General features: G+C 42.0%; 1 protein-coding gene across 7 annotated transcripts in view; it reads left to right on the top strand.

The window, feature by feature from the left end:
* The window catches only part of Rai14 (retinoic acid induced 14), a 151,435-nt gene extending 134,082 nt beyond the window's left edge, over positions 1-17,353 (top strand). For 5 of the 7 annotated variants that reach the window (XM_021183345.3, XM_085831422.1, XM_029469636.2 and 2 more), the window contains 8 exons: positions 274-360; positions 1,807-1,893; positions 5,956-6,010; positions 8,532-8,650; positions 10,639-12,171; positions 13,791-13,940; positions 14,682-14,747; positions 15,469-17,352. In XM_021183345.3, coding sequence (XP_021039004.1) covers positions 274-360; positions 1,807-1,893; positions 5,956-6,010; positions 8,532-8,650; positions 10,639-12,171; positions 13,791-13,940; positions 14,682-14,747; positions 15,469-15,546 — 2,175 coding nt within the window. In that variant the 3' untranslated portion in view covers positions 15,547-17,352. Of the gene's footprint in view, positions 1-273; positions 361-1,806; positions 1,894-5,955; positions 6,011-8,531; positions 8,651-10,638; positions 12,172-13,790; positions 13,941-14,681; positions 14,748-15,468 lie in introns of all 7 variants that reach the window. The other 2 variants (XM_021183348.3, XM_021183351.3) reach the window with 2 other exon arrangements.
* Positions 17,354-23,531: the final 6,178 nt, after the last annotated feature.

Genomic DNA, 23,531 nt, shown 5'->3' on the forward strand with positions numbered 1-23,531 from the left:
CATGATAGGCATGTCTTCATCCTTTCCCTTAACCCAGTGGGTTTGTCTCTTTTTTTTTTTTCTTTTTTAATATTGCCATGGAAGCATGGGTTGCTGAAAGCTAGTGCATGCGTATGCATGTTAGGTGTTGTGCTGTGGCTGGTGTGTTTCAGAGCTGGATGACGTTGACTGTGTAACTGTCAGGTTATGCTCATGCGTCGGCTGCGGCTACTTGCTCAGACTTTACTAACATAACTAACCCACCTCCGTTCTTTGGACTGTGATAACTTTCAGCATGACCAAGTCTCTAAAATAAGCTCAGAAAGAAGTGGAACTCCAAAAAAGCGCAAAGCTCCACCACCTCCTATCAGTCCTACCCAGGTAAAAAGCAAAAGCAAGCGAATGAACGAATGAATAAGTAAATAAGCCAATCCAAGAGCCGTCGGTCTGTGTGAAGGTCCAAAGGGATGTTGTATTAGTGAACCCTAAACACATCTTCTAAATCTTCCTTGGTAGTTTTACATTTCAAGCTGGGTATGTAGCATAGTGATAGCGTTCCTACATAGTGTGTGTGTAACCCTGGGTTCAGTCTCCAGAAGAGCACCATATGCACACACACACACACACACACACACTCACACATACATAAACACACTCACACTCACACACACATACATACACATACACACACACACATACATACATACATACATACACTCAAACACATACACACACTCACACACACATTCTCACACACATACACACACATACATACATACACTCAAACACATACACACACTCACACACACATTCTCACACACATACACACACATACATACATACATACACTCACACACACATACACACACACTTTCTCACGCACATACACACATACATACATACACACATACGCTCACACACATACATACATACATACACTCACACACATACACACACACACTCACACACACACATACATACACACACTCACACAGACGCTCATATACACACACTCACACAAATACATACACACACTCACACACACACTCACATACACAGACACACTCACACACAGGGCAGGGGGAGCACAAATGACAGTGTCATTTATTAATCTGGAATATTGTGGGTTTTATATATCTTAAAATTAGAAAAAAATATATATGTATATAAAACCTCAAGGAAATTTCTTCCAATTGTATGACAGAGTTCTTTCTCCAAGATAATCTCAAATGTTGTTAGTTCCTTATATGAACAGCTTAGTTAAGATATTGATAACGAATTTTAGTTTCTTAAAATGTGGATATAATATATTTGACTTTCTTATTATATTTATGAGTGGCTAATATTTAAAGGTTTTTTTTTTTCCTTCTGAGTTCATAATAATAACATCAGGGGAGCAAGAACAACAGCAGCAATGAAATGTCAGGTAGAAACAGGATAGGTTTTACTGCTAAGACAGCATAGGATATAAAGAAGATAATCCATATTTAGGTAGTGGAGAGGACTGTCGAATCTGGTAGGTCCTTGTAAATATGCTGGCATGTTTGTTAGTACTGTTCTTAACCCACGGTAGAACTTTATAGATTTTAGAAGCTGGTGCTAGGTAATAGATTAATGCTACCTAGTTAATACTCTGACAGCTTTCAGAATTACTTGACTTCACGCCTTTACTGGAATGCCTTGAGAGTTTACCCCTGAAGTAAATGAAACTCTACAAGCCTCCTTTTAGGCTTAGCCATAGGGATTACAGCATGTATTGTTCAGCACCAGGGAAGACAAGGCTTGGAAGACCCCCCCTTTATTAGTGGTTTTCTTTTTCTTTTTCAGTTGAGTGATGTGTCCTCCCCACGATCGATAACATCTACACCACTTTCAGGAAAGGAGTCAGTATTTTTTGCTGAAGCGCCCTTTAAGGTATCCCCTTTTGGTGTTGGGGTTTCTTGGCGTATTTATGATACCCGATGGCCTTGCTTTAATTTATACAACACTGTGCAAACCGTATGGCAAAATATATTATACCTCTGAATCACTGTGTCATGACATTTCACCATGAGGAGCCCCTTGATTATTTTTTCTGGCAAGGATACCATGAAACAAGATTAGAAAAATAAATCATATTTACTGATAATTTTTAAATAAGAGGTAAATGCCATTTATGTAAAATCTTGAGGTCATAGAAACAGAGGGTTTTTCTTGGAGTTGAAAAGAGTGAGGAGTCTGGGAAGATGTTGAAGGAAAAAGGACCTAAGCACTCTATTCGATAACACAGTGACTAACATTCATAGTGTGTCTTCCTCTTTAAAATCGTCAAGGGCTAGGAAGATGACTCAGTGGATATACTTGCTGAATGAAGAGCTGAGGTCACATCTCCAGAATCCACATAAACCTGTGTTCAGTTATTCCTGGGTTGACACTCCTGTTGTTCTTAGGGTGAAAGGCCATGTTGCTAACAGAGAGGAACGAACAACCAAGGTTGCCCTCTGACCTCCACACTCACCCATGGAAGCATGGGTCCATATGCACACACATACAGTGTGTTCACACGTGCATGTAGACACAGAAATAATCATTAGTGAGAGGACATTTTGGTAATTTATTTAAAAGATTTACTTATTTTATGTATATGAGTACACTGTAGCTGTCTTCACACACACCAGAAGAGGGCATCAGATCCCATTACAGATGGTTTGTGAGCCACCATGTGGGTGCTGGGAATTGAACTTAAGACCTCTGGAAGAACAGTCAATACTCTTAACCACTGAGCCATCTCTCCAGCCCAATTTTAACTACAAAACAAAACAAAACAAAAAACTTGAAGCAATGTTAACTCTCACAATTTAGTCATTCTTCATCATATAAATCAAGACATCACGATGTACACAATAAATATATGCAAAATTCATAAATAAAATGTATTGTTAATTTTAGAAATTTTAATTTATTTACTTTAAGTACATCGAGTGTTTTAATAATAAGTTTGCTCTCTTGTGCATGCAGTTCCCTCCGAGGCCTGAAGAGGGCATTGGATTCCCTGGGATTGGAGTCACATAGTCAGTTGTGATAACAGCATGTGAGTGCTAGGAATTGAACCCAGGTTCCTCTGGTAGAGCAGCCACTGCCCTTAACCTCTGAACCATCAGCCCAGCCAAAATTAAAATTCTTAAAAACTGAAGGTGGTACAGTTTACCTACTTCTGGTTGGTAACACTCATCTCCCTTATTCTGGAGTATAGATTATTTATAAAATGGCAGATTCTCTACATGAAATACAGTATCCTGTATTGGATACTAGGATAGAGACAGATGTGGTAGTACACACACACTTGGAAATATCCAGCTAAGGAAGCGGAAACACAAAGATCAAAAGTCCAGTGCTAACCCAGGAGATAGAAGTTCATGGCCAGCCTGAGCTTTGTACAGTGAGGGACTTGGCTCAGTGGTACTGTGTAGAAGACTCCAGACCGTGCCCCTGGTGTGAATATAAAAAGGCTACCAGTGGGAGAGTGCTGTAATCTGGATACGCACGGTCGTAACTTAGTTAGCAATCATCCATTGTGCTGATGTGTCCATTTTTGGCAAATGTGTTATGAACACAGACGTTAATGTTAGCAGACACGGGGTAATGTTTCATAACTGTTTTACAAATCTAAAGTTTTCCAGGTGTGAGGTGTATTTTTTTTTTTTCAGAAAGGAAAAGGAAAAGGTCTGAAAAGAGACGGCTCAGTGTCAGGAATGTGTGCTGCTCTTGCATGAGACCCCAGTTCCAGTCAGGCACCCATAGCAGACAGCTCACGGCTGCCTTTGACTCCAGCTCCAGAGGGTCTGACACCCACTGCTGGTCTCTACAGGCACTTACACTCACATGTGAATGCTTCCATCCCTCACACGCATAATTAAAAACACAGTCCTTAAAAACCATCCCATAGACAATAGCTCACCTAGAACTGATCTTACCAAACCGAGTTGACATATCCAACCAAAACAACAACAAAGTTTTTCTCATGGCTGCACAAATTCTTTTCCTGACTATAAAAGCAGTATGAATCTATTTTAGAAAGTCCATTAGGCCTTATTCTACCAATTCTGTAAAGTATGTATTTAGAAACTATTTTAAAGAAGAGGGGGTACCTCGGTTATAATGACTGTTTACCTAGGCATCCCTGGGATGTTGTAGTTGGACAGGGGAAATTTCTAACTGTTAAACGAATCCCTCCTGTGTAGCTGGTTGTGTATTTACATCCTCCAACTCAGACTTATTAAAGGTGAATTCTGAGGCCCACTCCTGTACACTGCCACTTCCTTTAGTTTAGGCCGTATCAGTAGACTTTTGAGATGAACACTCATATGGGCAACACAAGGGAATCATGGTCCTGTATTATTAGCATTCTGACGTCATCTAGTAAGATTGTAGCTGGAGAAACACAATGCATTGCAGCCAGCGATACCGTGAATTGTAACTCTCAACAGTAAGGTGGGCTATGGTTCCTAAACAACACAAAGCAAAGCAAGATTTCTTCCTTAAGTGCCAATTTAGAATGGCTGAACTTTAAAGAGACCAAAGGTTGGTGAGCATGCATTATAGTCGAAATATATCTGTCGTTTTCTCCAGGTGGGATTGTAAAATGTTAGCTATTTTGTATGTTTGACAATTCCTTTACAAGTTAAACGTGTGCCTACTCTATGATCCAGCCCTGTGTGTTTTCCCAACAAAAGGAAAAGAAATGTCCATACAGAGTTGGATACTTAAATGTCCCTGTCTTATTCACAGTATGCCTAAGCTGAAATGTCATCAGTACTTGAATGGATGCAGATAATATGATATATCTGTGTGAAAGTGTATCACTCAATGATAACGTGCAGAAGGAATGAGCTGTGTGGCATATAAACAGCACCAGACATAGAAAACTGTCATTAATAATAATAATAATAACAACAACAATAAAAAACAGCTACACATATACCCTTACTGTGTGGCAGTCCATTGTAGAAAATGAAAATCGGGGAGTCCTGGCCACCTGGGCACAGAGCAGGCAAGGATTGGCTGTGAGAAGGAAACCTTGGGGATGATTGATGGAAATATGTAGTTGTCGTGATGCTGCTATCTGTGCTATAATCATTTGCTATAATCTCATGAAATTGTCAACTGTCATTTGAGGCAGTTTACCACTGTTCGTATCTTTTACAGCTGAAGAGAAAAGGGCGGGACAGCCATCTTTTATCAAGTGTCAAAAATAAGCCACTGTGTTACCAGTGGCCAACTCTGTATGCTCCTGACACTGTAGCTCACCTAGATGGAGTACAGGGATTTCTGGCAAGGTGCTGTATTGCTGAGTGAGTTTAAGGAACCTTGCAGTAATTTAACAAAGTTTAAGGACAAACAAAGTCTTAAGGGCAGCAACCATCAGTCTAAGACCATGAAAATTTTTATTCCCTTACAAAACGTTTTCCTCCCAGTCAGCTCTTACGTATTACCATGTCCTTTAAACCGATTAATAGCAGAAAATTTAACAAATAATAGATGTAAAAACAATCATGTTTAATATACTTTCTTAGTCAATTCATGACCCACATAAATACTAGTTCTATTTAACTATATTATGAAAAAAAAAAAAAACCTCTGCTATCTCAGGTTTTAGGATAAAGTCCAGAAAAAAAGGCTGCTATATAAACTATAATTTAAAATATAACTACAATTTCTAAAAAAATATTCTGAGAGTATATCCTCTGCAATTTCTGAAATTTTCAAAATTATACTTTTATAAGTAATTGTCTCTTACTTGCATGTATTTTCTTTTATTTGCATATATTTTAACTGCCTGTTTTCCTGTTGTGACATTTTCTCTCATTTTCTAGTGGATTCTCAGGAGACCTTCCTTCTGCGGTCAGACTCTAGGAGAGTAGTCAGTGTGACACTTAAGTGTAATGAGCCCGGTATTTAGGAAAATTCCTTGACTGTCATTTGTGTTTCTACACACAGGCTGAGATCAGCTCCATACAAGAAAATAAAGACAGGCTGAGCGACAGTACTGCAGGTATGAACAGGAAAATCGTCTTTCCTGCCTTTAACCACATTTAATTTCTTACATGTTTACGTAAGGAGAGCAGAGTCCAGTCAAGCCCTCTGTGTAAGGTCTTAAGAACCAGCTCATGCCTGTCCCAGGACTGCCAGCAGTGCACAGGCCGTGCTTTCTCTGCTAGGAGGGGTTTATATGTTAAAGAACTAAGTTTGAGTGTAAAAAAAAAATTCTGTCTTCAGTTCTCACTTGCAATTAGTATTTTCTCTAATTAAGAATGCGGCAGTAAATAGTGTTAGCGGAGTAGCAGCAGTGCCCAGAGGACTCAGAATTTCCTGTAGGCATGTTCAGATACCAGTTACTGTACCTCCCACTAAATGCATAGCAGTTGTTGGACCTGTTTTCAGTCTTATTTTTTAGTGTGTCAAAAATAAGCTATCAGATTGCTATAGCCTGTGTATTTCATCTTACGCATTTACAGTTTGGGGGTGCAGGCCACAGGTCTCAGGCTTATAGCATCTCACTCTCATTGTACCCAAGCAGCAAGGTATATCACCAAGACGGAGGGGACTGACTCGATAGCCCTGCTGCTCCCACTAGCTAACTTTAATTCCCACCATAGGCTCTAAGTACATTTCGGTAAAGAGAGTTCCAGTAAGTCAAATGCAGTCACAATGGCTTTACCAACACAGGGGCTAGTCAATGGTGCCTTTTTATTAAATTACCTTATTTATTTACATTCTAGTCCAATTGTGCCTTTTAAAGATCTGTCCTAGGACCCCAATTCTGAGGCTAGCCTGTGCTGTATAGTAAAACCCTCTCTCAAAAAGAAAAACAAAACAAAACAAAAGTCCCTTTTAAAGGAGCTGCAGGTAGATACCTATACCCACTGTGTTGCAAAGAATATATCTTTAGAATTCTATTTAAATGAGTCTGTAGGATTTCCAAGGTCCCCTTTTCTCCAACATTCAGTTTCTTATAGTGTATGTTCTATAAATGTGTGGATTTGTGGGCTTTAGAAATTTAATTTTTGGGGGGCTGGTGAGATGGTTCAACAGTTAGAGTACTGGCTGTTCTTTCAGAAGTCCTGAGTTCAATTCCCACATGGTGGCTCACAACCACCTGTAAGGGGATCTGATGCCTTCTTCTGGCCTGCAGATTTATATGCAGCAGAATACTCATACACTAAATAAATTTTTTTTAAAAAGTTAAATTTTCCAAATCTTAATTAATGTAACTGAGTAATGTTCCACTGATACTTTTAAAAGAATCTATTACATCGTAGAAGAAACTTCAATTTCAGTTGCTTAGGATTGTTCTCAGGCTCTCATTCTGTTAGTTCATCTCCCCACAAAATGAAGACCCCACCCCCACCCCCAGACTTCATGTCAGAGGGACTCAGAAAGCACCACCTAGTATCAGACATGAGAATCGTACCTTATCGTCAGACACAGCTTTTCTTAGCATCCATCCAAACTGAGACTTTTCATGTCTGCATCAAGTGGCTGTGGTAAAAATGAGACGCCAGGACAGCCAGGGCTATACAGAGAAACCCTGTCTCGAAAAACCAAAAAAAAAAAAAAATGAGACGCAGAAAGAGCCATCTGCTGTGTGCAGAGTGTGGTGTGTCACCTGTGGCCAATGATCATTGTTAAAGGAGCTGCCGTCAGGAAGTAACACAGCTGGGCCAGTACACACAGCTTCATCAGGTAGATATTTTTGTCCTAGGAAACTTTCTAAATGCACTGTGGCAGGCATTCTGAGGAAAGTCCCTTGGGTCACCGAGCACCCAGGAGTCCTCCTTGTCCCAGTGAGACCTCTGCTCAGGGTTCTTTAGATGTTGCTTTGGTGTGATAATTAGTACACTTAACAATTGTGGCTTGCCAAGAAGGGTAAATTTAGTATGATTAGGAGCCATCATTCCATGCTAGGCTGGTCGGCGAATGCTTCTTAGTAGAGCTTGACCAGCGTCCTGAAGCCTTTGTCAATGAACAGTAAAAGCCTTTACAGAGCACAGCACAGACTGTGAATAGGAGGAGAATGGAAATCCAGGAAAGGTTTTGTAAGTCATGAACTTGAAAAGGCAGATTGGGGTAGACATTAGAAGTTCTGCCCCAGCAGTAGATTGCTTGTGTAGGGAGGGGAGTTGAAGCAGTTGAACCAAAGGAGAGCCCCTCCCTGTGCACTGGGAAGGCTGTGCTGGTGTTCTGGTGTGGGCTACCTTTCCCTGGGCAGAGGGAGGAAGTCATCAGCCGAGTGCCCCAGCCAAGGTGTCAAAGCCGGAAGGGTAAGAGAGAACAGAGAGAGACCTAAGAAGGCTCCCAGCTGGGACACAGGGCACAGAGAGAAGTAAAGTGGGTGGGCCGTGTACTGTGAGCTCTCAGTGTCTTCCATTCAGTCGTGTCGGTTTGCAATTCCACAGCAAGAAAACACCAGCACCTGTAACCTCCCGGCGCTCTGTCTGGCAGGGTAGGGGTAACAGGAATAACATTTTCACTTTTAAAAGTTGTCTCTACATTCCCCTTTCTCTTTCCCCCAGGTGCTGACAGCTTGTTGGATATAAGTTCTGAAGCTGACCAACAAGATCTTCTTGTCCTGTTGCAAGCAAAAGTCGCTTCCCTTACCTTACACAATAAGGAGTTACAAGATAAATTGCAGGTTGGTGAATCTATTACTGACACAGACTATCTAAAGTATTGGTTTGTTCAGGGGTAGGTAGGTATACTTTAGGTAATTAGCCACGTAAGTTCCCTTTTAAGTCTAGTTAGCTTTAATTTATTTATTTTTTAATGTTTTCAGATTTTTTTGTTTACTGGTGTTCACTAATTCTGTTTCTGGAAACTGCTATATTATGTATAACTATATATAGTTTGATAAGAACAGTGACAAGTATAAAATTTAAATATAGAGTATAGATAAAATTCATGTATCTGAAGCAAGGGAGATGGCTCAGCAGTTCAGCGCACTGGCTGCTCTTCCATAGGGCCCAGGTTCAGTTCTCAGCATGGACAGGGCAGCTCACGACTGTCTGAAACTCCAGTTCCAGGGAATCTGGCACCCTTGCTCAGACATACATCCAAGCAAAACATCAGTGCAAATAAAAATAAGTCTTTATTAAATGAAAGTAGCATATAGATATATGGATGGATGGGTGGATAGATAGATAGATAGATAGATAGATAGATAGATAGATAAGACAGAATGATATATGACAGTTTTCGTTTTGGTTTTTTGTTTGATAGTTTCACATGTTTATATAATTGGTCACCACCCTCCCGTTCCCCTCCCATCCCCCTCTGTCTCCTGCTGAAGCCCTTCTTCTTAACAAACCTCTCCCACTTTCATGTCTTCTCTGTGTAACACATGGAATTAATTATAGTCTCCTGCGCAAGCGTGGATAGCAGGTTATTTACTGGACCCAGAGCAGCTTATCAGTGACCACACCACTGAAGGAAAAGGCCCCTCCTCCCCCAACAATCTACCTGCCAGCTGTCCCTCAGAAAGGCATGGGGCCTCATGGGTTTGCACTCACCCATCATGAAATGTTGCTGGGCCCAGTCTTGTGCAGGGAATCATGGCTGCAGTGAGTTCCCATGTGCAGTGGTTGCTGCATGTCCAGAAGACATCCTTGTTGCTGCACTTCTCCCATCTGGCTCTAGTTTTCTTCTTCCATGATGTGCCCTGAGCATGGATGGAGATGATGTAGCTGCCCCACTCAGGGCTGGGCAGTCAGTCCACCATCATTTATCCCTTGCACTGTGTCCAGCTGTGGGTTTCTGTATGAACTGTCCCCCATCTGGAATTAGAAGCGTCTCTCAGGAAGACTAGGCACAGCGCTAATCTGTGACTAGTCTGTATGTATAGACCTGAGTATTAAAACTGTGACCATTTAGGAAAACTAAATAATAGTAGTTTTCTTCTATCCCTGGGGTCTGTGACCTCCTGAGTAATGGACTCTTGACCATGGTTACAGACCAAAGTATTGAGTTCCCTACCATAGAGTAGCCAAAATCCACGTAGAAGCTTCAAACCACTGTTGTGTCAGGCAGCACATCTTGCCTGGAGGATCATGACTGTCCTTCACAGAGTTCACCAATGGGTAACACTGTTGATGACGTTTTTTTAATAATATGGATTTTTCGTGTATCTTTAGCTTTGTTTACACATCTTTCCTTCCCCCTCTGCATCCCTATCCTCCAGCTTACCTCTTTGCTTAGACATTTACACACTGAAATTTTATACTTAAAACTTTTAATGTGCACACTACTAGCCATTGATTTTGTTCTCTAATCTAATTAGATCTCTAATCGTCTTAAGTATCTGATGAAAAGGAACTTTGCCCTGCTTTGGACGATTGAATTGATATGAGAAACACAGGGAAAATTAGAATCAGAGGTTTTACAGATCAAACAGTCCCGATGTTTTAGAAATACATAAATGACCTGTCCACATAGAACACCAAATCGGCTTACACTGTAAGTCTGGCTCTCATGCAACAGCCCATATGTTTTCATGGTTCGAGAGAACACGTGCAGAACTGTGACGCTGCCCTTCTGTGCCTGCACATCAGGCTGTCCGTTGTGTTCCAGTTGCTTGCACACCTTGCCGCTCCTTGGTGGTACTTACGCTCCTTCTTTCTTTCCCAGGCCAAATCGCCCAAGGACAAGGAAGCGGAAGCTGACCTAAGCTTTCAGTCTTTCCATTCAACCCAGACTGACCTGGCCCCGTCCCCGGGCAAAGCTAGTGACATCCCTTCCTCCGATGCCAAATCATCCCCACCCGTGGAGCATCCGGCGGGGACAACCACCACTGACAATGATGTCATAATCCGGCAGCTCCAAGATTCCCTGCATGATTTGCAGAAGAGATTGGAGAGCTCCGAAGCAGAGAAGAAACAGCTCCAGGACGAACTCCAGTCACAAAGGACAGACACGCTTTGCTTGAACAACACAGAGATCTCCGAGAATGGCTCTGACCTCAGTCAGAAGCTCAAAGAAACCCAGAGCAAGTACGAAGAGGCCATGAAAGAAGTCCTGAGCGTGCAGAAACAGATGAAGCTGGGTCTCCTCTCCCAGGAGAGCGCCGATGGCTATTCGCATCTCCGTGAGGCGCCAGCAGACGAAGACATCTACACACTAAAGCGAGACCTACAGAAAGCTGTGGAAGAAAGTGAAAGGAACAAGGAGCGGGTGCGGGAGTTAGAGACTAAGCTTGTGGAGAAGGAGCAGGCCGAAGCCACTAAGCCCGCTGCCGAGGCATGTGAGGAGCTAAGAAGTTCCTACTGCTCTGTTATCGAGAATATGAATAAGGAGAAGGCGTTTTTGTTTGAGAAATACCAACAGGCCCAAGAAGAAATCATGAAACTGAAGGACACGCTAAAAAGTCAGGTGCCACAGGAAGCCCCCGACGACTCTGGGGATATGAAAGAGGCCATGAACAGGATGATTGATGAACTCAATAAACAGGTGAGCGAGCTGTCACAGCTGTACCGAGAAGCCCAGGCAGAGCTGGAGGATTACAGGAAGAGGAAATCTCTGGAAGATGCGGCCGAGTACATTCACAAAGCTGAACACGAGAGGCTGATGCATGTGTCCAACCTGTCCAGGGCCAAGTCGGAAGAAGCGCTGTCAGAGATGAAGTCTCAGTATTCCAAAGTGTTGAACGAGTTGACTCAGCTCAAACAGCTGGTGGATGCACACAAAGAGAACTCCGTGTCCATCACAGAGCATTTGCAAGTGATAACCACGCTGCGGACAACGGCCAAAGAGATGGAAGAAAAGATAAGCACCCTCACAGGGCACCTTGCAAACAAGGAAGCGGAAGTCGCAAAGCTGGAGCAGCAGCTCGCAGAAGAGAAGGCTGCTGTGAGCGACGCGATGGTCCCCAAGTCTTCCTACGAAAAGCTCCAGGCCTCCTTGGAGAGCGAAGTCAATGCCTTAGCAACAAAGTTAAAGGAGTCAGTAAGAGAGAGAGAGAAAGCCCATTCCGAGGTGGCCCAGGTTCGAAGTGAGGTCTCACAGGCGAGGAGGGAAAAGGACAACATCCAGACCCTCTTGAAAGCCAAAGAGCAGGAAGTAACTGCGCTTGTGCAGAAGTTCCAGCGAGCTCAGGAAGAACTGGCTGGGATGAGAAGATGCTCTGAGACCTCGTCAAAGCTGGAGGAGGATAAAGATGAAAAGGTTGATGAATATCCATCCCCTTGCTCTTGGCTTCCTGGCGCTAAGTCCTAATAGGGCCCTTCAGATTTTGTTGTACTAAACATTTATGGAATTTGTTGGTAGTGACCTGTGCAAATAGTCGGAGGCCCTATGTGTGTGTCTGTCACTGTCCCCAGAGCCACTTTTGTAGCATGAAGAGGCAAGGGATGGTGATAGTCAGCTGTAATTCCAGCACGAGTGAGGCTCAGGCAGGGTTGCAAGTGGAAGGCTACCCTGGGCTACATGATAAGACTCTTATCTTTCAAATCAAAAGTCTTTAGGACATGTTTTTAAAGACCAATCTAGAAACCTACACACAAATTCAAAACAGTAATAACAAAACACAGGCGTTGCTGGCCTCTTAGTTATGGTCGTTCTTGCTCTTATGAAACAGTATGACCAAAGCAACTTGGAGAAGGGAGAGTTTATTCTGCTTACACTTGCACATCGCCTTTGAAGGAAGTCCGCACAGAACCTCAAACAGGGCAGGAACCTGACAGCAGGAGCTGATGCAGAGTGAGGCTACGGAGGAGTGCTGTTCACTGTCTTGCTCCTCATGGCTTGCGCAGCCTGATTTCTCATAGAACCCAGGATCACCAGTCTGGTACCACCCACAATGGGCTGAGCCCTCCCCAGTCAATTACTAAGTAAATTACTGGCTCCCCACAGTTTTCACTCTATATCTGTGTGCCTTTGAAAATGGGGATCAGGGCAAAATAACATTTATAGTGACTCAGGCGGTGGGGAGACAGGACACACTCTTCCTGGACTCTGAAACCCTAATAGTAGCTGTGCTGGCTAGTTTTATAATCAGCTTGACACAAGCTAGAGTCATCAGAGAGGAGGGAGCCTCCCACCTTAAGATCAGGCTGTAGGCAAGCCTATAGGGCACGTAGAGAGGATAATGGGTGTGGCACAAAGGATGGAGGGAAGCAAACCGAAGTGAGTTCAGGATCACACTGTACCTGAATTTTCTCTCCATTACCAAGCCCTTATGCTCTGAATGGCATTAGAACCCTATTCGTTTTACCCAAGGACTGCTGTGGTGGCATGGGACATTGTTTTCACTTTAAAGCAAGATCCCCAGAGGTGGTGGGGGTCCTCCAACTTACTGATCATCCGTTTCACTGAGAAACGATGCCTGTATTTCAGGGGTGAGGCGTGCCTGGAGCTTTAAGCAGCAGTCTAGGAGTTAGACCTACAGTATTTATTTGACTTTGTAGATGGTGAAGAACCACTTCCGGACTCACAGAGCTAAAGGTCTCTGTGTCACAAGACAGGTGTCTTCCAGTAATGGATTTGGTCCTCGTTCTGGTTTAGATTTTTACTGCACTGCTTTTAAAGTAAGAGCAGAACGTCTGTGGTGTAGCTTTTCTTACCCCTCAGACACTTAAAACATAGTAGGCTTTATCTGAATGGCACCAGCGACAAGGTCCTTACTGGTTTGTCTGAATTCGTTATTCTTTATTTCAGGGATTTGAAAATAAAAAAGGAATTGGAACAGAGACTCAATGAAATGATTAGTGCCGGAGGCATAGAGACATGCATGTCTTGTGCAGACACATTGCTAGCCCATTAATTCAGTCCTCCTTTCTCTCCAGATAAATGAAATGACCAGGGAAGTCCTGAAGCTGAAGGAGGCCCTGAACAGCCTCTCGCAGCTCTCCTACTCCACAAGTTCATCCAAGAGGCAGAGCCAGCAACTGGACCTGCTACAGCAGCAGGTCAAGCAGCTACAGAACCAGCTGGCTGTGAGTGTTCTCGGCCTGTTGGGGAGTGGGGCAAGGGGAGCAACTTTCACACCAGTTAGCTGGCATTGACCAAAAGACACCCGTGAGTAATGTATTCAGGACTTGTTGGTGAGAGAAAGCTAGAGAAATGTTGGTAAGCTTTCTAGGAGTCATTGCAATGAGATGGGTAGCTATGTCTGTCACTGGAAGGGAATATCAAGGAAGAACATTGAGGCTGTGACTGTTCCCTGTCTCTGTCCTTGGCACAGGTAGCTAGCTAAATTCCTTTGGGACTTCCCAGCCTATGTATGTCCTATTCATTTTAATGAATAGATTTCATTTTTAACTTAAGTGAACAAATATTTGCTAATTGTGAAGTTGCAAATTACAAAAACTCTTAAAATCTTTATAAGGAAGTTTGCCCATAACTCAGAAGCACTGAAATAATTTCATTTTGCCTGTCATTTATCATTTATTTTCTTACATTTCATTTATAGTGGATATCTCTGTGTGTGTGTGTGTGTGTTTTAAACTGAGATTTTAATAAGTACTTTCTCCATAACTATTCTTCTAACATTGACATACCAAAATAACTAGAGACATACAAGCTAGTGAATTTAGCAAATCTAGGAGCTTCCTGTGCTAACATACAGAAGCAGATATGAAGCACCTAGCTGATAGATTTTCATGCTGTCTTCTCCTTTAAAGACTTGCCCCCACCACCACCAAGCTCGTTGATAATGTGAAGTTGTCTGTTTCTAGGAATGTAAGAAACACCACCAGGAGGTCGTCTCAGTTTACAGAATGCATCTTCTATATGCCGTTCAGGTATGGTAAGACCAGTGGCATCCTAAAGCAATATGGCAGCCTAATCAAGCAGGTAGTAGCACAGATCTGTCATCCCAGAAACTGGGAGGTGAAGGCAAGAGGGCTAGGAGTTCAATGCCACCCTCTGCTATATCATGAGTTTGAGACCAGCTTGGGTTACCTGCAACCCTGTCTCAGATAATAATAGTTACAATAATGAGGCAATAGTTACAATAATGAGGCAGCAGATGTTGCCCAAAGTGCCATATTCAGACCAGCAGAATGAACTAGAATTAAAGGAGAGTGTCCTTGTTGAGAAGCCTCAAATGCCTTTTGCTTATCTCAGACTTTGTGTCAACAGCCTACTGATTGATGGTGTGTTGAGAGGGACTGTCATTGGGAAAGATATTTGTGCTTTTCCCTATCAAGAAGACCCAGGCCATCTTTAGTAGTGATGCCAATATCCTCAGAGCCCTGCCTTGTCCTAGTGCTTTGCTTCTGTTTGGCTGGGCTCACATTCACATCTAAGACCCCCGATTTTTGTAGACTCAGCCATCCCCCAAAGGGAAACCAGGGAACCCTCCTTGACTTCTCATGGAAACTAAGAGAATGGATAGCACTGACACTCTTCTAACATTTGGGAAGGATAAACAAAAAGCTCAGCCGCCTTTTTCCCCCCAGCGGAGAAGGTGTTATGATGTAAGCAGTGTTCTAACGCATGTCTTCTGTGTGAATTTCCTAGGGCCAAATGGATGAAGATGTCCAGAAGGTCTTGAAGCAGATCCTCACCATGTGCAAAAACCAGTCTCAGAAGAAGTAAAAATAGACTCTTTGGCAGGACACTTGCCCCTCGTTGCCTTTCTTTGTGTTAGATCTGGGGTTGTCACTGACCACTGCCATTGTTCTTATCCATAGTGTGCACTGTGACCCAGCGTAGCTGCTTTTCCAGAGGTTTCTGAGGGCCAGTCCCAAGAGAAGATGCCCTCTTCAGAACTGCATAGGTACTCCAGACCAGCAGAGGTGAAAGACCCTGCTGTCCCTTCAGAATCGAGCACTGGGGTTGGCACCATCCAGGTGGCTTCATGGAGTGATGTGCTGAAGCCTCCATGCAGCGAGTGGTCCTTGACCCCTGCCTTGGGGATGTGCCATTCAGCACAGGAGAGCATCCATTCCCCAAATATGATTTAATTCCTAACCAAACTAAAATGACACTAGAAGTGAATGCTTAAGACCCTTTCTCCTATGGATTTAAAAACTCTACTCTGTCCCCCCAGCTGCCTTAAACCTCATCCCCTTGCTTGTGGTCTCACCGTTTGATGAGTACCATTAACTAAAATACAGCGTTTTAAACCAAGAGTGGAGTCTCCTTAAAAGTTTTCAGTAAGTCAACATACTGTAAATTTTCTATGCAAACTTGCCTAGAAAACTTTCCACAATGCTCAGGAAGTCCAGATATTTGTATTTCAACAAAGGACAGTAAACTATGTGTTTACAGCCAAAAGACAAGCCTCACAGTTCTTAACCTCAATTTTTTAAAAGTGTTTTTTTCCCCTCTATGATATTTTTATTGGCTTTTAAAGATGTTTTCATAGCTAAAGCCCTAAGTAAGTGAGATTAGATTATATTAACATTATTTTTAGATAAACATACTTAAGACTTCTCAAAAATGTAACTTTTTCCTCAAAAGTTTTTAGAGGGTAGTTATATATTCCAAACTCAGTATGAGCTGCCACCAGAACCACTAGGAATTTCTGTAGTCTACTTCTGAATGCAGTAAATCCTCCTTTTGCCCATTGAACTTGTAAACACCCCAAACTCTAGCACCCACGAATGATTCCTGAAAGGACTATCAGTTCCAGTCAGCTTCTCCATGTTGAAAGTAAAAGTTCCAACATGGCTCCGCGGTGCATAGCAGAAACCTCGGGGAAATACGCCTACCGACCTTCCTTTCAGGTTAAAAAGGTTCAACTTGCTTGCAGCTTCTCTTACAGCCCACATCGTGAGGGAGATAAATGAAATAAAGGAACTTTGGGTGTGTTACTAAAGGTAGCGGTCTACTCTGACAGGACCCATCTGAGGCCACGTGGCTGAATTGGGTCTGTTCATCTGTCTTGGGTAACGATCAATACCAGCAAAACAAAAGTGGCTTAGGTTGGTGGCGGTACTTTCCTTAAGTTGTCTGATTACAGTTAAGCATTTCTCAAAAATGCCCCCAAAGAAATGTGAAAGGATTGGCCACGGGACTTAAGAAATGACAAAGCCACCTCCCTTTGTGTCCCCACACAGAAATGCTGCAGTGTTTAAAACTTGAGACATTTTGTAGGACGCCTGACAAAGTGTAGCCTTTTTCTTATGTCAGGATGCATATTTATTACAAGTATTCTGGTTAAATATTGAAAAGTTATATGCTGTAGTTTAGCATTTTTTTTGTCTTTGTAATTTACAGAAATTATTGCAGAAAATAAATGTGGTTCATTTTTGCATCCCTTTTATCGATTTGTGGTGTGTGTGTGAGCAGATCCAGTGGCTATTGTAGCGCTTCAGGTGGTTTTATGTCCTGCTTGGCCAGTGGGAGCTGTGCCCACCAGATCACTTAAGACTCCACCATCCTGCTTCCAGGGTTCCAGGGTTCATCCTGAACTCTGTTCAATTTAAGCCACTTTAGGGCAGTTGTACCATAGTCCTTTAATTCAAAAGGGCTTTGAACTGTAGTCTTTCCATGTGGAAAAATGAATTTCTCCCTGCCTCTATCCTCTTTAATTTAAAAAACAGTTTTTTAAAAAGTAAATATACCTCCTCCTGCTCTTACTAAGGATAGTTCAGTCCTGGGGGGGGCGGGTGGTGCTCAGGAGGAGGGAGCAGGGAGGGGGAGTGCTCAGGAGGAGGAAGCAGGGAGGGGAATTCTCAGGAGGAGGGAGCAGGGAGAGGGAGTGCTCAGGAGAAGGAGGAAGGGAGGGGAATTCTCAGGAGGAGGGAGCAGGGAGAGGGAGTGCTCAGGAGGAGGAGGAAGGGAGGGGGGTGCTCAGGAGGAAGGAGCAGGGAGGGGAGTGCTCAGGAGGAGGGGGCAGGGAGGGGGAGTGCTCAGGAGGAGGGAGCACAGAGGGGGTGCTCAGGAGGAGGGGGTAGGGAGCTCAGAAGTGCAGTGAACACATTCTATGATGAGAGATTCTATCTCTAAAAGCAACAAACAAAAACAACAAACTCAAACAAAAACTCTTGTAGAACCAAGTTTTCTGTTAAAATCATCAAATATCCAGTGGGAAATAATATTGTAATATAATACAATATAACCAGTTCCCTCCACTCCTTGCTCAAGTCTTCCAATGCTAAATCAGAGGCACTGAATCAGAGGTACTTTATATTACACATTGACACTTGATTTCTTCTTTTTTTTAATTAGGTATTTTCCTCATTTACATTTCCAATGCTATCCAAAAAGTCCCCCATACCCTCCCCCCCACTCCCCTACCCACCCACTCCCACTTTTTGGCCCTGGCATTCCCCTGTACTGGGGCATATAAAGTTTGTGTGTCCAATGGGCCTCTCTTTCCAGTGATGGCCGACTAGGCCATCTTTTGGTGCATATGCAGCTAGGGACAAGAGCTCTGGGGTACTGGTTAGTTCATAATGTTGTTCCATCTATAGGGTTGCAGATCCCTTTAGCTCCTTGGGTACTTTCTCTAGCTCCTCCATTGGGGGCCCTGTGATCCATCCAATAGCTGACTGTGAGCATCCACTTCTGTGTTTGCTAGGCCCCGGCATTGTCTCACAAGAGACAGCTATATCTGGGTCCTTTCAGCAAAATCTTGCTAGCATATGCAATGGTGTCAGTGTTTGGAAGCTGATTATGGGGTGGATCCATGGATATGGCAGTCTTTAGATGGTCCATCCTTTCGTCACAGCTCCAAACTTTATCTCTATAACTCTTTCCATGGGTGTTTTGTTCCCAATTCTAAGAAGGGGCACAGTGTCCACACTTTGGTCTTCGTTCTTCTTGAGTTTCATGCGTTTAACAAATTGTATCTTATATCTTGGGTATCCTAAGTTTTTGGGCTAATATCCACTTATCAGTGAGTACATATTGTGTGAGTTCCTTTGTGATTGTGTTACCTCACTCAGGATGATGCCCTCCAGGTCCATCCATTTGCCTAGGAATTTCATAAATTCATTCCTTTTAATAGCTGAGTAGTACTCCATTGTGTAAATGTACCACATTTTCTGTAACCATTTCTCTGTTGAGGAACATCTGGGTTCTTTCCAGCTTCTGGCTATTATAAATAAGGCTGCTATGAACATAGTGGAGCATGTGTCCTTCTTACCGGTTGGAACATCTTCTGGATATATGCCCAGGAGAGGTATTGCTGGATCCTCTGGTAGTATTATGTCCAATTTTCTGAGGAACTGCCAAACTGCTTTCCAGAGTGGCCATACCAGCTTGCAATCCCACCAACAATGAAGGAGTGTTCCTCTTTCTCCACATCCTCGCCAGCATCTGCTGTCAACTGAATTTTTGATCTTAGCCATTCTGACTAGTGTAAGGTGGAATCTCAGGGTTGTTTTGAGTTGCATTTCCCTGATGATTAAGGATGTTGAACATTTTTTCAGGTGCCATTCGGTATTCCTCAGGTGAGAATTATTTGTTCAGTTTGAGCCCCATTTTTTAATGGGGTTATTTGATTTTTTGGAGTCCATCTTCTTGAGTTCTTTATATATATATATTGGATATTAGTCCCCTATCTGATTTAGGATAGGTAAAGATCGTTTCCCAATCTGTTGGTGGACTTTTTGTCTTATTGACGGTGTCTTTTGCCTTGCAGAAGCTTTGCAACTTTATAAGGTCCCATTTATCGATTCTCGACCTTACAACACAAGCATTTGCTGTTCTATTCAGGAATTTTTCCCCTGTACCCATATCTTCGAGGCTTTTCCCTACTTTCTCCTCTATAAGTTTCAGTGTCCCTGGTTTTATGTGGAGTTCCTTAATCCACTTAGATTTAACCTTAGTACAAGGAGAGAGGAATGGATCAATTTGCATTCTTCTACATGATAACCGCTAGTTGTGCCAGCACCATTTGTTGAAAATGCTGTCTTTTTTCCACTGGATGGTTTTTGCTCCCAGGTCAAAGATCAAGTGTCCATTGGTGTGTGGGTTCATCTCAGGGTCTTCAATTCTGTTCCATTGGTCTACTTGTCTGTCGTTATACCAATACCATGCAGTTTTTATGACAATTGCTCTGTAGTACAGCTTTAGGTCAGGCATGGTGATGCCACCAGAGGTTCTTTTATCCTTGAGAAGAGTTTTTGCTATCCTAGGTTTTTTATTGTCCCAGATGAATTTTCAGATTGCCCTTTCTAATTCCTTGCAGAATTGAGTTGGAATTTTGATGGGGATTGCATTGAATCTATAGATTGCTTTTGGCAAGATAGCCATTTTTACAATGTTGATCCTGCCAATCCATGAGCATGGGAGGTCTTTCCATCTTCTGAGATCTTCTTTAATTTCTTTCTTCAGAGACTTGAAGTTCTTTTCATACAGATCTTTCACTTTCTTAGTTAGAGTCATGCCAACGTATTTTATATTGTTTGTGACTATTGAGAAGGGTGTTGTTTCCCTAATTTCTTTCTCAGCCTGTTTATCCTTTGTGTACAGAAAGGCCATTGACTTGCTTGAGTTAATTTTATATTCAGCTACTTCATTGAAGCTGTTTATCAGGCTTAGGAGTTCTCTGGTGGAATTTTTAGGGTCACTTATATATACTATCATATCATCTGCAAAAAGTGATATTTTGACTTCTTCTTTTCCAATTTGTATCCCCTTGATCTCCTTTTGTTGTCGAATTGCTCTGGCTAGGACTTGTACAATGTTGAATAGGTATGGAGAGAGTGGACATCCTTGTCTAGTCCCTGATTGTGTGGGATTGCTTCCAGCTTCTCACCATTTACTTTGATGTTGGCTACTGGTTTGCTGTAGATTCTTTCCAAGACTTTTATCATGAATGGCTGTTGGATTTTGTCAAAGGCTTTCTCAGCATCTAATGAGATGATCATGTGGTTTTTGTCTTTGAGTTTGTTTATATACTGGATTTCGTTGATGGATTTCCGTATATTGAACCATCCGTGCATCCCTGGGATGAAACCTACTTGGTCAGGATGGATGATTGTTTTGATGTGTTCTTGGATTCGGTTAGCAAGAACTTTATTGAGGATTTTTGCATCGATATTCATAAGGGAAATTGGTCTGAAGTTCTCTATCTTTGTTGGGTCTTTTTGTGGTTTAGGTATCAGAGTAATTGTGGCTTCATAGAATGAGTTGGGTACAGTACCTTCTGTTTCTATTTTGTGGAATAGTTTGTGAAGAACTGGGATTAGATCTTCTTTGAAGGTCTGATAGAACTCTGCACTAAACCCATCTGGTCCTGGGCTTTTTTTGGTTGGGAGAATATTAATGACTGCTTCTATTTCTTTAGGGGATATGGGACTGTTTAGATCATTAACCTGATCTTGATTTAACTTTGGTACCTGGTATCTATCTAGAAACTTGTCCATTTCATCCAGGTTCTCCAGTTTTGTTGAGTATAGCCTTTTGTAGAAGGATCTGATGGTGTTTTGGATTTCTTCAGGATCTGTTGTTATATCTCCCTTTTCATTTCTGATTTTGTTAATTAGAATACTTTCCCTGTGCCCTCTACTGAGTCTGACTAAGGGTTTATCTATCTTGTTGATTTTCTCAGAGAACCAGCTCCTCGATTGGTTGATTCTTTGAATAGTTCTTCTTGTTTCCACTTGGTTGATTTCACCCCTGAGTTTGATTATTTCCTGCCTTCTACTCCTCTTGGGTGAATTTGCTTCCTTTTGTTCTAGAGCTTTTAGGTGTGTTGTCAAGCTGCTAATGTGTGCTCTCTCTAGTTTCTTTTTGGAGACACTCAGAGCTATGAGTTTTCCTCTTAGAAATGCTTTCATTGTGTCCCATAAGTTTGGGTATGTTGTGGCTTCATTTTCATTAAACTCCAAAAAGTCCTTAATTTCTTTCTTTATTCCTTCCTTGACCAAGGTATCATTGAGAAGAGTGTTGTTCAGTTTCCACATGTGTGTTGGCTTTCTATTATTTATGTTGTTATTGAAGATCAGCCTTAATCCATGGTGATCTGATAGGATGCATGGGACAATTTCAATATTTTTGTATATGTTGAAGCTTGGTTTGTGACCAATTATGTGGTCAGTTTTGGAGAAGGTACTGTGAGGTGCTGAGAAGAAGGTATATCCTTTTGTTTTAGGATAAAATGTTCTGTAGATATCTGTCAGATCCATTTGTTTCATAACCTCTGTTCGTTTCACTGTGTCCCTGTTTAGTTACTGCTTCCATGATCTGTCCATTGGTGAAAGTGGTGTGTTGAAGTCTCCCACTATTATTGTGTGAGGTGCAATGTGTGCTTTGAGCTTTACTAAAGTATCTTTAATGAATGTGGCTGCCCTTGTATTTGGAGCATAGATATTCAGAATTGATAGTTCCACTTGGAGGATTTTACCTTTGATGAGTATGAAGTGCCCTTCCTTGTCTTTTTTGATGACTTTGGGTTGGAAGTCGATTTTATTAGATATTAGGATGGCTACTCCAGCTTGTTTCTTCATGCCATTTGCTTGGAAAATTGTTTTCCAGCCTTTCACTCTGAGGTAGTGTCTTATCTTTTTCTCTGAGATGAGTTTCCTGTAAGCAGCAAAATGTTGGGTCTTGTTTGTGTAGCCAGTCTGTTAGTCTATGTCTTTTTATTGGGGAGTTGAGTCCATTGATATTAAGAGATATTAAGGAAAAGTAATTGTTGCTTCCTTTTATTTTTGTTGTTAGAGTTGGCATTCTGTTCTTGTGGCTGTCTTCCTTTAGGTTTGTTGAGGGATTACCTTCTTGCTTTTTCTAGGACGTGGTTTCAGTCCTTGTATTGTTTTTTTTTTTTTTTTTTTTTTCTGTTATTATCCTTTGAAAGGCTGGATTCGTGGAAAGATAATGTGTGAATTTGGTTTTGTCGTGGAATACTTTGGTTTCTCCATCTATGGTAATTGAGAGTTTGGCTGGGTATAGTATCCTGGGCTAGAATTTGTGTTCTCTTAGTTTCTGTATAACATCTGTCCAGGCCCTTCTGGCTTTCATAGTCTCTGTTGAAAAATCTGGTGTAATTCTGATAGGCTTGCCTTTATATGTTACTTGGCCTTTTTCCCTTACTGCTTTTAGTATTCTATCTTTATTTAGTGCATTTGTTGTTCTGATTATTATGTGTCGGGAAGAATTTCTTTTCTGGTCCAGTCTATTTGGAGTTCTGTAGGCTTCTTGTATGTTCATGGGCATCTCTTTCTTTAGGTTTGGAAAGTTTTCTTCTATAATTTTGTTGAATATATTTGCCGGTCCTTTGAGTTGAAAATCTTCATTCTCATCTACTCCTATTATCCGTGATCTTCTCATTGTGTCCTGGATTTCCTGGATGTTTTGAGTTAGGATCTTTTTGGATTTTGTATTTTCTTTGATTGTTGTGCCGATGTTCTCTATGGAGTCTTCTGCACCTGAGATTCTCTCTTCCATCTCTTGTATTCTGTTGCTGGTGCTCGCATGTATGGTTCCAGATTTCTTTCCTAGCGTTTCTATCTCCAGTGTTGCCTCAATTTGGGTTTTCTTTATTGTGTCTACTTCCCTTTTTAGGTCTTGGATGGTTTTATTCAATTCCATCACCTGTTTGGTCTGGTTTTCCTGCATTTCTTTAATGGATTTTTGTGCTTTCTCTTTAATGTCTTCTACCTGTTTAGCAGTGTTCTCCTGCA

The sequence above is a fragment of the Mus caroli genome, unplaced genomic scaffold (assembly GCF_978045245.1).
Source record: "Mus caroli unplaced genomic scaffold, Mus_caroli_1 scaffold_16, whole genome shotgun sequence".
Classification (NCBI taxonomy): domain Eukaryota; kingdom Metazoa; phylum Chordata; class Mammalia; order Rodentia; family Muridae; genus Mus; species Mus caroli.